At 29.8% G+C, this 13,431-nt stretch overlaps 1 protein-coding gene across 10 annotated transcripts in view; it reads right to left on the minus strand.

The window, feature by feature from the left end:
• LOC143244325 (protein kibra-like) overlaps positions 1 to 13,431 on the minus strand; it is a 111,741-nt gene that overhangs the window by 3,247 nt on the left and 95,063 nt on the right. For 5 of the 10 annotated variants that reach the window (XM_076488783.1, XM_076488777.1, XM_076488781.1 and 2 more), the window contains 2 exons: positions 9,708 to 9,823; positions 1,632 to 1,848 (listed from right to left, as the gene is read on the minus strand). In XM_076488783.1, the coding sequence (XP_076344898.1) occupies positions 1,632 to 1,848; positions 9,708 to 9,823 (333 nt within the window). Of the gene's footprint in view, positions 1 to 619; positions 1,849 to 9,707; positions 9,824 to 13,431 lie in introns of those variants that run through there. The other 5 variants (XM_076488785.1, XM_076488782.1, XM_076488779.1 and 2 more) reach the window with 2 other exon arrangements.

A 13,431-nucleotide genomic window follows, 5' to 3' on the forward strand; every position in this document is an offset into this window, starting at 1 on the left:
ATTTTTTAACTAGTTATAAGATAGTAAAACCTTTGATTAAAGACAATCCAACTGAATTATTCTTGAAATTTTCTTCTAAGTATGATTTTGGACATAAAGAAACATTTATTAATTTTATTCTGTAACCCAAATCTATTTTTAATTAATGAATTACAGCTAACACTAAACAACAAGTGAGCAGAACTAGTTAATCACTAGGGAAGATAATAGCAAAGTTAGATGTGCTTGGACATAAAAGTTGGATAAAATGCTTCAGAAAATGTGGTATGTGAAATATTTAGCTGATTACTTTCTTTAGAAATTCAACATAGCTCTGAAGCACAAGTGAAAAGCATCCCACAGAAAAAAATAAATAAATGAAAGTTATTTTTATGTTTGAACCTACTGAAAATTTTACAATTGTGGTTAAAAACTGGAAGTTTTCTTAAGAAAATTGGCACAGACAGAAATTTAATTAACAACCTGTTCCACAAGCTCTTCATAATAAATATGTTTTCTCAGGTAATGTGTGAATATTCTTTATTTGTTGATGGAAGTTAGTTTTAAACTTGTATATTTCTGTACTTCAAGTACTTGTTGTCAGTAATCTTCTAAGTTATATTAAATTCATAAAATGCAATTCTACATTTGACACTTTATTTCTAGCTGCACAGTAAGATACAGCTTATTTTATAATATAAAAGCCAATAATTAATATACAAAATATGTTTCAAAAATATGATACAAAACAGGCAAGCACTAGAATTGGCCCAGCCTTGGTTATATTAATCTATTAAACTACTCACTACATTTGAACAAGAGTAAACAACAACTGGTTTCAAGATGCTTAAGAAAAATATACTCTAAGACCATATTTCACAGAAAAATAAAAAAACAGACAATTTTACACACACTAAAGAGCCTTCGAAAGCACAGAAGGAAGTCAGTTAGTAAAGAGGTTTGAAACATAATCCTTTTAAAAAACACCAGCACCTTGCAGATATTAGTCTTAACTTTAATTTACAACCAACCACAGTATGTTTGTTTGATAATTTAATGGAGAGAGCAAAGTTGTATTTGTTTACTTATAAATAAGCACACAGCTGTATTTCATTTTAACCAAAGGCACTAAAATCGTTTAAAAAAATTCCTGTATGACACTGGTGTTCTTTACACGTTGAACCCAGACCTAATATACCACAAAAAACAGTAGAACAAGTATAACAGTATGTGTACAACTTCAGTAATGAAGTAAATGAGACAACCTCACTCAACTGAAACAAAGCTTAAAAACAAGTTTGAGAGTTTGTACTGCAAATATAAACAGAAAAACAGCTTATGCAAAATGATGTTTAGTTAAGTAATGCTCTATGTGAATTAATAAGATGAAACAACAAAATTGGCACTTGGCAGGTGAAAGGTGAAATACACTGAAATATGTCGTTTAAGTGCAGATGTTTTTCTTGGCATTCAGCATTCTTTGTTTATATAAAAACATTCATACAGACAAAAAACTCAATTAACTAATTCAGTCACAACCCCTGGGAAATGCTAGAACCATACTGTGGGGCCAGCCCACTGATGTAGTCCTGTCTTACTACCAGTACAACCACACACACACAATCTAATTCTACAAATCAATGTTGTCACACCTGTACACCATATTCAGGATCCATTACATACTCAAAATTTTTTGAAGTTGACTTGTTATCCCCTTGCTTGTTACCAATTACTGTAGAGTTAACTACTGGACTGAATTTAGAGGACAGATCCACTCTTTGAACTTTTGAAACTTCTGTTTCTATACTGTCATCTGGAGGAAGTTGTGGGACAGAAATATCAGCCCTTGTAAAAAATGCCATTTTCTCTCTGGAAAAAATGCAATAAACCGCATTAAAGAAAAAGGAGAAATTCTGCACTAGCTTTTATTGTTTTATTTTTTATGGTTTTTTTTACAGTAAACATTTGCACTCCATATTTCTACACTCCATTACACTAATATACTTCATAACTTATTAAAAGAAGATAATTTTACTTCCAACTTTTCTAATATCTAAAAATATTTCTTCAACAATATGATTAACTATTTAATAATTAAGATAAATGGTGTAATATATGCTATACCTGAAGAATAAAGTCTTGTGATTTAGCAGCTGATGTCTTAAGACTCAAACTACATGTTTGCATACACACACATACACACAAACAACAAGCAAGATAATCAAATATGCTGTTCATTTTATATATTTTATCAGAAGTTTCTAAACACATTTTAAAAGAGTATTTCTTCAGTGTGTGATACTGCAAGTAAATATGTATAAAATATATATTTTAATAAAATATCATACCTCTGAAGTTTACAGAAATAATCAATAAAATAAACAAGTTTAATTATTTTATATTTTCAAATCCTCCTCCTCATTCAGTGAATTTTAAGTCTAAAACAATCTCTTTCCTTAAAATTAAAAATTAATTATAACATCCTAAAATATATACCAATATTTAAATATAGCCATGCATCTTTCACAAGTTTTGCAATGACTAATAATAACTGGTAATTTGTCATTAAAAGTTATTGTAGATATCATTGATGGTAATCTAAATTAGTATACATTTTATAATATTCATGTTAAATACATGAAGCTATTTGTTTACTGTAGCTTTTAAATAGCCATTACAATTATTATTTAATAAAAAAATATTTTATGGAATGGGGTTAGCCAGTGCTATTTAAAAAGAGAAACATTAGAAAGCTATGTTCTTACAATACTGTGAATTTCTGAATGTTGATTGGTTTTATTATTTTTATCTTTAGAAACTAAAGTTGAATAACAAACAAAAATAAATAAACTTAGTAAGACTGGGAACTAAAATAATAGGTATATACTCTTAATATAGATTTTAGTACTGTAATGTATACTGTGACATTAGATTAGGCTTCGTATGCAAAACAATTCTTTAGGCTTAGTTATAATTCAACTTATAGTGAGACTGTAAGACAAATTAAATAAGTTGTTTTATTTAATAATTACAGTCTACAAACTAGTTAATTGTTAAACAGTACTAGCAACAGACTACTGGTATTTAATCATAGTACTGGATGTTTATTTTAATTCTACAAATAATACAGTGGTTAAGACTAGTTCAGGGGTTAAGTCTTCCCAGTTTGTTAGGTATGATAGATGTTAAAAATAGGTTTTATTTGGAAACTCTCAATAACTTGGAATTTTAAGAAAGCTAGTAGTGAAGATATTCAATTTATATGTAGAGTGACAATCCCAACTAAAGTTGAGGAAAGAGATAAAGAAAATTATAAACTATACAAAAATGACAGCAGGACTTCAACATGAACTTCAGCTTTTATGGGTAAGGGAAGCATAAGCTGGTATTAACAATGACATTTAGGAAGTCATAAAAGATAGTATTAGGGTTAAAAGTAGTGACTTTAATTGCAAAAACCCAAGTCTGTTGAACAACAGATTTTACTTCTTGGCTTATGTGGGTAAGAAACTACTTGAGGCAGTAAAAGCAAAAGGAATTGACAAGTATATAGAATATGAACTTAAACTTATTATACTTATAGGTGGTTTCTTGACATGGAATGTGGAGAGAAGTCTCTGGGGTAAACAGGAGGAAAAAAGTTAGATTATGCTATGCTTGGGCACAGGTGAAAAATGTAATTGACAGAGCAAGAGGTATAATGGAGGGGACTATGTTGTCCACACAGGGACTAACAATATATAGAGGAGTAAGCTAGATAAGCTAACTAGTAAGAACAAAAGATTGATAAAAGTATTTAAATACACAGACCATAAACTAATCTTGTCAAGAGATATTGTCAAGAATTAAGTATTGTGGAAATTAAATTTTGAGTAAATCACTAGGGCTAAATTCTAGGCTGAAATCAATATGTTAGAGGATGAACAGGTCAGCTTGTTGAACCTGAGGAATCATTTCAGTGGGTGAAGGAAACTATTTGGAATGAATGGTTTACACTTACATAGGAAAAGATCTGGCAGTTTTGCAAGGGCTATAACTCAGCTGTAAGGGGAATTTTAAACTGGGATTAGACAACAGTGAAGGCAAAGATAAACTAAATGAAACAAAATTGAGATGTAGAGCAATGCTTCACATAATAAATCACTACAAAAGTAAATATAACAATAGACTTAATTGATACAATTGTAATGCTAGAAGTATAAGAAATAAAACAGATCACTTTAGATCACTGACAGGAATAGAAGATTTTGATACAATTGGAATAACTGAAACATGATTAAATATAGATGATTTTGACAACAGAAATTTCTTTGAAATACAGGATTACACATTATTTAATTGGGATAGAGAAGAGAGGACAGGAGTGGTTCTATATGTAAAGTGTGAGTTGCATATTCTTAAAGTTGAGAATATTATGGATAACAGCATAGAGACTGAATCCATTTGGGTTTCTATTAGTAGATACCAAGAAAAACAACTCTGAGTAGGAAAATGTTACAGACATCAGATGAAACTCATGAAATTAGTGAGAAATTTTACAGTGAGATTAACAATGTTAATAAAGTCATGATTCTGGGTGATTATAATTTCAGGCATATTAATTGGGAAATGCTACAGTCAAACATGAGGGAGAAAGGTTTTTGGACACTATTCAAGATGGATTTTGTAAATAATTAATCAAGGAACCTACTTAAAATAATGGTAATTTAGATTTACTGTTAACGTCTAATACAGAAATGGTTGAGAGGGCATAAAACTGGGGAACACGAGGTACAAGTGATCATTGCTGTATGAGGTTTGATGTTTTGCTGCACATGAAAATCAGGAACAATGATATTTTGATTCCAAATTTCAAAAAGCAAATTTTGAAGCAAATTAAAATTTTTTAAATCTTGTTAAAACTAACAAGAATTATCTGTTTTGAATTGGGCAGCTATGTTATTTGTGGACACTGAACAAATGTGGAAGGGTTTTGAAGTAAAATTTTTCAATATTCAAAATAAATGTATTCCTTACAGAAGGAAAAAGGGTAACTGCAAGTAAATAAAACAAAGGGTATGAGATAAAATTAAAGAAAAGCATCACAAATTTAAATTGATTGGTATTATAAAAGATCAAGAAAGTTGGTCAAAAGGAAATTAATGCATTCAAAAGGATGTATGAAAAAAATATGGCTGAAAACAAAAATTAACAGCAAGTTTTTTGGTTTTTTTTTTTAAGTTCATTGAAGATAAACAAAATGGTAGGATAGAACCCTTGAGGGATGATAAAGAAAAGCTTGTATCTTATGGTTATGGAATGGATAGATCATTAAATTCTAATTTTTCTTCAGTTTTTACTAACAAAGACTTATGCTCTATTCCTCATCTTGAAGAATTGATAGATGAAAAGAAGTTTAACAAGTTCTAAGCTTGTTAAAATAAAATTAATGGGAAATTTAAAGAATGATAAGGCTCCTAGGCCAGATAACATTTTCTCTGAGGGTTTTAAAGGTCAAGGACTGGATATGTGGGACATTTGTCAACTAGTTTTTAAGTCCTTGAATAGTGGACAAGTACTAGAAGATTGGAAATTAGCTAATGTCACTACTATTTTCAAGTGAGGTAATAGAGTTGCCCTAGTAATTATAAGCCTAATAGTCTTACATCACATGTAGCAAAGGTTTGCAGAGTCTGATAAAAGATACTTTGGAAAGTCATTTAGCTTTAGAATTTTATCAGATAATCAACACTGTTTCACTAAGGAAAAATCTTGCCTCACAAACCTTTAGAGATGCTCTGAAAATATTACTGCACATTTAGATAAGGGTTTAGATTTAGTGTATATGGATTTTCAGAAAAGATTGACAAAGTGCCAAGACTTGTAAAGAAATTAATCTCTACAGGAGTGGAGAATAAGTTAACTAATTGAATGAATGAAAGAAAGCATAGGGTTGTTATAAATGGAGTTCAGTCAAACTGGATTTATGTTACAAGTAGTGTACCTCGTAGATCAGTATTAGGATCTTTGCTCTTTTTAATTTATATTAATGACATAGATGAAAGAATGGTCAATAAATTACTTAAATTTGTTAATGACAAAGTCTTGAGTGTTTCTAGGTGTGGATAGAAATTAGAGCATTTAGTAAGTTGGACCAATAAATGACAAATGGGTTTTAATTATGACAAATGCAAGATACTGCATGTGGGTTATAGGATTTCAATTATAATTTGGATGGAAATAACCTTAAGAGTGTAATGAATGAAAAGGATCTTGGTGTAATGGTTGATCAGTCTCTGAAGCCATCCAAGCAGTGTACTGTTACTATTCATATGGCAAATACTATTTTAGGTTATATTCACAGAAATACTGAATACAAGTCTAAAGAGGTTATAATTTCATTGTACAGGTCACTGGTTAGGCCAAATTTAGAGTACTGCATTCAGTCTTGGGCTGCCTACCTTAGGAAAGACATTGAGTTATTGGAAAATAGTACCTAGGACAGAGGAGTTGTCTTCTGAAGAAAGAGCAACATCCTAAAAATGGGTTCCCTTGAAAAAGGAATAGTTAGAAGAAATCTGATTAAAGTATTTAAGATTGTAAAAGGAATAGATAATGTTGATGCCTCAACACTATTCATACTTAACAGTTTGAATTATAGAACTGGACACATAAATATAGGTTTAAGCAAGGTGGAAGTGGTCTTCAGCTAAGACAATTTTATTTTTCAAATAGGGTGGTTGGCCTATGGAATGGGTTGCCTTTGGATGTTGTGGAAGCAGTAAATTTGAGTGAGTTTAAAAGAAAGTTTCCTAAATATAAGAATGATAAAGGCTGGCTTTAATTTTCTTTTTTTTCATTTAAAAGATTTACTTTGACTTATAAGATAGGACAGCTGAGATGGACCAACAGGTCCCTTGTTTTCCCTAAACATTATATTATGTTGATATTAATCAAATTAATGTAATTTGTTGCATACAGAGAGCTGTAGGGACAAAATTATATTTAGCACATTATACATAAAAATGTATATTTATACTCACATAAAATGCATTGTAATTTGGACTTCTGCTTTTAAGCAGTTTGTTTTGACTAGTTTTGAGCATTATACATATATCCTTTATTTTTTTACTCCTTTTTTTCACTTCTTATACATGGTATGAGATTATTTTTCTCCAGAATTTACACTGCACAGTGTGTACTTTGATCTGTATTAACAATGTATTGAATAAATAAAAATTACTTCTATGTTTATTTAATATTTGCCTTTTAGTAGTAAAGGTGTTTTTAAAACATTGAGAACACATCAATGATAGATATCACTCATCAGCAATAACTGATAATTAACTAAAATAGGAAAAGGAATAAGTTAACATGAGTTGTGTAACCATTTTTAGTGTTGATCTGGTGTTTATTGAATATACACCAATTTAATAATTATTTTTGTACCAGGGATGCATTCTTCATTCACTTTACAGTCACAGCCATGAAAGACAAGCAACCAAAACAACACACACATAAGATGCTTTACAAAAACCATTACACCAAATGTAGAAAAAATATTTGAAAACATAGTTCAAAATATTTGATTTGAATAACATGAAACTAGGGTTAGCCCAAATGTTTAGGTTCATTTGATGACCCAAGTAGTAAAGTATTTTGAACTTAGAGCCAATGCACATTTTGAACAGAAATTGTGGTGGTGTAAAGAGTAAGGGCATTTTCTAGAAAAGAATTAACAATTTGAATTCAGGATTAAATATACTGATATCTTTGGCAGCACATTGGCTAAACTGAAAATCAGAAAAAGCCCTTATTATAATAAATACAAACAGTGGATCAATACTAAATTACAAATGATGCAACCAACAAACTTGTTTTTAATATATACAGAGATATACACATGTATGCATACATATTTTAAACCAATTACACACACACTTACACTGAGCTGAATCATTTAAACAGTAATCCCTTAATCTCTTGGTAGTAAATAGAAAGATGACAGATTAAAAATAGATAAAGCACGAGCATTAGACAGGGATTTTCCCAAGTAGATCAACAGACAGCGAGCCACTCTTTAATTTTTTAATAGTTTAATAAAGAGAAGGCAGGTACCCGAGACTGAAAAGTTGCTTATGTTACTCCAATATATACAATACTGACTTACTGGAAAGAGTTCAGAGGAAAGTTACAGAAGTGATACTGGGAATGGAAAGACTATCTTAAAGAGATCTCTTAAATTACTTTATCTAGAATAAAGATGCTCTCATTGAAGTTTACAAAATCATCTGGGGATCAAAAGGAAGGAAGGCTGATTCCTTCATACTGTGAAGATGACTGGATAAGAAGACATTTAAAACTGTAGAAGACAGGCTAAGTTCTAGTTATAACAGTTTTATTTTTCCAACAAAGAGATTAACTTACAGAATGAGTTATTAGTGGCACTAATGAAAGCCAGCTTTTTCAGTCATTTAAAAAGGGAAATAGAAAATTTTGCAATAATGAACTTTACTTTTTTCTTAAGAGTGGATGTACAAGAACATCCTTAAGGGATCAAATAATTCCTTGTTGTTAATATGTTAAATTATATATAATTAATCAAAGATGAGTACATTCTGTACCTATTCCACATATGGGAGTTCTAATCACAACACACTTTTCAAAACAGTTTACAGATGCATCCCAAACTAAAATGATGCTATATGGAAGGTGTCATTCAATAAACACCTCAATATTGAGCCAATCTAGTGAAGTAAAGTTAAAATAATAAATAAAACACAACATTAAAATATAGATACACAAAAAAATTTTAATTACAGTCAATATGTGACCACAAAAACATTGACTATGTGTTTTGATGTTGCAATGTTAAGGAGTTATAAGACATAATCATGTCTTATTTATAACTTGTTTTTGTTAAATAAATCATAGAATCTATGTAGATTTACAATTTCCATATGAACATTTTGAGAGAAAATTAATCCACATTTTTTATAAATGTTTGTTGGACCTTCATGTCTTAAATTCATCTTTCTTTTAATATTGAATATTTTCTAAGGATTCTTGAATATTATTACCTATAATACCTTTTGGTTGAGCTAATATTACCGTTTTTTTTCCCACAATACCACAGCATATAGTCACGTTCTCTCAAATGTTCACATTGGAAATGTAAACCTATAGATATCTCATATGACTTATTTAACTAAAAAAATATATATATAAAACAAAATTGTCTTACAACTCACTCTTGAAGATGATGCTGCAACACAGAAATACACAGAGTCAACGTTTTAGTAGTCAAATACTGACCTTAATTAAAAGGTTATTAATTTTGACCTGTTTTAACATTATACACAACTGTCAATAAATAGTACTCAGTTAAAAATATTAGCTAAGAGTTGTACTAAAAGTTAGTTGGTGACTCCTAGGCACTCCAGGTCATTACACCCTAGTGTCCTTTATCAAGTACCTATTGCAGCATATTGGGATAAGATTGCTTTATGTAAGATATGGATATATAATGGAAGGAATTACAAGCTTAGAATAACATTAAAAATGGGAAAAGATGACAGAAAAATACATTTATAAACAAAAGACATTAAGTAAAAACAATCAAGTGAAGCTATGGGTTTGGATTAACAGGAATGAAATAAGGTAAAAAAATTAAAAGAATCATACCTATGTTACAAAACAACAACAACATTTTATGTTTTGAAATTTAGTTAAACTTGGGTTCAACATACTTAAATGAGGAAATATCCATCTGTTTATTTCGATTTTTTCTGAACTTGTAAATTTCCCTTGCTGTTCTTCTTAACAATTTTTCAACCTTCTTCTCTTCTCGAATCTGCTTACCGGCCTGTAAAGCACAAAAGTAAAATAGTATAGGAAACAACAAAACTGTCAATCAGTGGATTTTCCAGTTACTACCAGTTGATAATTATTATTGGTTCTCACTGATATTACCAGTTTCAATGTTAGCAAGTTGAATTTTACTGAGGAGTTATGTATACATGGGTTTTTATTGATAGCAAAACCAGAGGGGCTATTTGTTGTGTTCACTGAGGAGAAGAGAAGCAAACCTCCTAATTCTAGCACAATAAACCTGAAGACTTACCATTCTTTTAGTGAGAAATGAGAAGTTATGGCTAACCTGGTTTGTATGTGTGTTTATACATATATTCAGCTTTACTGGTTAATACCAAAGAAAATGTGATGAAGGTTCTAGGATAATGAATGTATACAAAGTGATTTCCAATTGTGTTCAGTTTCTCCTTTTTTATTCCTGTTGCTAAAGTGCATTACTGTCATAATGTAATCTGACTGCTTTAGATGGACTTGTAATTAGTACATGTTAGTTGAGTCAAAACAAGTTGTCATATTACAATTCCCTTCATTTTATTGTTTTAGTTTTTATTATCAAAAGTAAAGTTCACTTGATCAGGATTTACGTTTTTCAGCAGAAAACTTCCTATGAAAATACCATTCACAAAATACATTTAAACATGTTATTTGCAGTTCCTGAAAATGTTCTCAAATTTTATAAATTATTAAATGTGCAGTCATTAACTTTTATAAGCTATAATGTATGAAAGTTATTATAAATACCACAAGATAAACTGTTCATTTCTTTACTCAAACAATAGTGACAAGTAAATATATAAAGAATGAAGAACCATTCAGCACAACTAACATGTATTCACTACAAACATCCCTACTACATTAAAATACAAATAATCAAAACAGCATTGTACAGCACATATCACAGTAATTAACAGAGTAGCAACAAATAATGAAAACACGATTTAACAGTATATATCCTCAGTATTAATTAATATAGTGGTAACAGTAACATATTTGTCTTGAAAATGTACTAATACAAATTATACAAAAAAAATTCTTACTTATGAAAGTAATATGTGACATATATCAGTACATGATTAGATATGCATCGATCATTGCAGAATAAATGCAGATTCAAAATCTGTTACACTGATAGTATAAAGCTGTTTAAACCTCATCACTCCATTCAACTATCCATACATGTAAAAAGAACAGTGGATGATGAATATAAAAAAAAATGTTGCTCATGTTGCATGTATCTTGCAAATCAAACCTAAAATTCATTATTATAATCTTCAACTGTAAATCATAGAGCTCCTATTCTAGTTTTTTAAAATCTAAGTGACATGGTCACAAAGCATATCAAAATTCTTAACATAAATGTCTCACAGGCCTTGTTGAAATGGACATTAAAACATCAATGTATAGCAACATTGCACATATACAGTACTACAGGGATTGCCATATTAAAATAAAATTCATTAGTGATTGACTTTGTACTGTTTAAACCATGATCAATTCTGTTAGACAACAGAACAAATCTGAGTAAAGTGCAACTTCTGTCTGCAATGCCATACTGATGTGAGAAGGGCCAGCTTGATTGCAGTGAGAGGCATTAGGTTATCATATTTCTTTCTTCATAAGTAGGCATTTTATGCAATCATTTTAGCCTACAGCGTATGGTGTAACTCAACAATTACATCATATTGGATGAACAAGGTGTTTTCTGTTGACTGGTTTCTGATGTACAACTGCATGAATCCTTGCAAACATGCAACACCAACATATGACTAGGTGCAGCTAATAAAACAGCTAAATTAGGTACAGAGAGTTTGTTACAGGGTTTTTCACTTGTAGGTTTGCTTTTAGGACTACTTGTAGAGTCACAACCATGTGCCTGTTGAATACACCACCCAGCATGTGAAAAAACTTAAGCAGTATTTATGAATTATCCTATGTAACTCATTTTTATGTTTCAACAAACAGTTGCCACATTACTTAATGTTTCTTTGCTGCATTAGTTGAGGCTCTTGTAGATGACTTATTTGTCATCTTATAGATCAAGAAAATCAAAAGCATTATTCCAGTCCAATAAATGGCTGACTTACTCACCTAGTGAGATAACCATATTCCTAAAACTGAACATACAAGTACATGGAACAAGTTGTCATCTTAGTGCATAAAATTGTTAATAATGACAGGCATTGATATGGTGAGAATACACATATGTTAAGTAATGAAACAATGCTGTATTAAAAGCTTACACATAAAACTGAATTAAAAATATAAACATCTATAAAAAACTGCAACTATTGTTTTTCTTTGTATGGTCATTTGGTGACTAAATTAGCTTTGGCAGTATTTTAAAACCTAATGGCTACTTTAGGGTTGCAAACAGTGAATGGGTTTTTGCAAAATTAGTAAGTGAATTAAATTTCACACATTTTTAATTTCTATTAGTTTTTACTATGGGTACTATCAGTAAGAGGTTTGAATGGATTTAGAAAAGTGGAAGGTAATAAAAAGTCATGCAATTATTTGTTTAGAGAGCATCAATTCTAATTAATAAAAATCTGAATTGGAAGGTTTGTTTTGTTGAATAAAAATACAAGTCTCTATTCTGAAACAACCTAATAAATATACAGTTGTAAACTAACTGATGTACACAACAATATTTTACACTTTTATATGTGTTATATTTTTTATTAATTGCTCATTTTAAAACTTTTTAGTGATAAAGCTGTTGATAACCATCTAATAATAACTTACTACCATAATGTTTCGGAATGCTTCACACTGTTTTACTTATTTAGGAGCCACATGATATAGAAAGTATATCTTGTGAAAATAATTCCTTTAAGTATTATTTTTCCAGTGTTTTAACAGAATGTTTGGGGTGTAAACAAGTTTATGCCACTTAAGAATTAATATGCATATATATTTTATTCTTTTTGTGTAAAACACGTTTATACATCTATATCATAAAACTATGTACAATGGAAAAACTTTCAATACATCTCTGCACAACTGTTTGTGAAACAAATGCTATGGTTCAACATAAAAAAGCACTTCAAATTAAACAGGAGTTAAAAAAACATTACTTAATATGTCTGCATTTGGCTTTGTATTAAGAATTAATATTCCAAATGAAATACTATTTTTAACTAAAACTACAAATGCTAATATTTAACAAGGAGAACAATCAAGTTTTAGGTAGTTTTTAAAAATACATTGCACCTTTTATGTGTGCTAACTTTTATAAGAATGTTAACAGTAAATACCATCCTGTCATTCTTTATAACAGTATCTACATCACCTGTTAATAAACAAGGAGCAAACTAAATAGAAATATACCAGCAATGTAACCAACCTGAGTAATTGGTTACTGACTTTACAAAAGCCAAATAGAGATCTCAAGCCAATCATGCAAAGTAACAAAAATTATAAGTTAATAATTATTTGTAGAATCATTTTTACACAGTTTAGGTGTCAACTCAGTGCTAATGTAGCCTATAATTGTGTATGCAGAAATATGAAATATTATTCATTTACCAAAATATGTTCTTCTTGTGTTATAATTAGGTTTTTAATGAAAGTAAATTGTACAGGTAAGTGAAAAATTAT

The sequence above is a fragment of the Tachypleus tridentatus genome, chromosome 2, assembly GCF_004210375.1.
Source record: "Tachypleus tridentatus isolate NWPU-2018 chromosome 2, ASM421037v1, whole genome shotgun sequence".
NCBI classification, from domain to species: domain Eukaryota; kingdom Metazoa; phylum Arthropoda; class Merostomata; order Xiphosura; family Limulidae; genus Tachypleus; species Tachypleus tridentatus.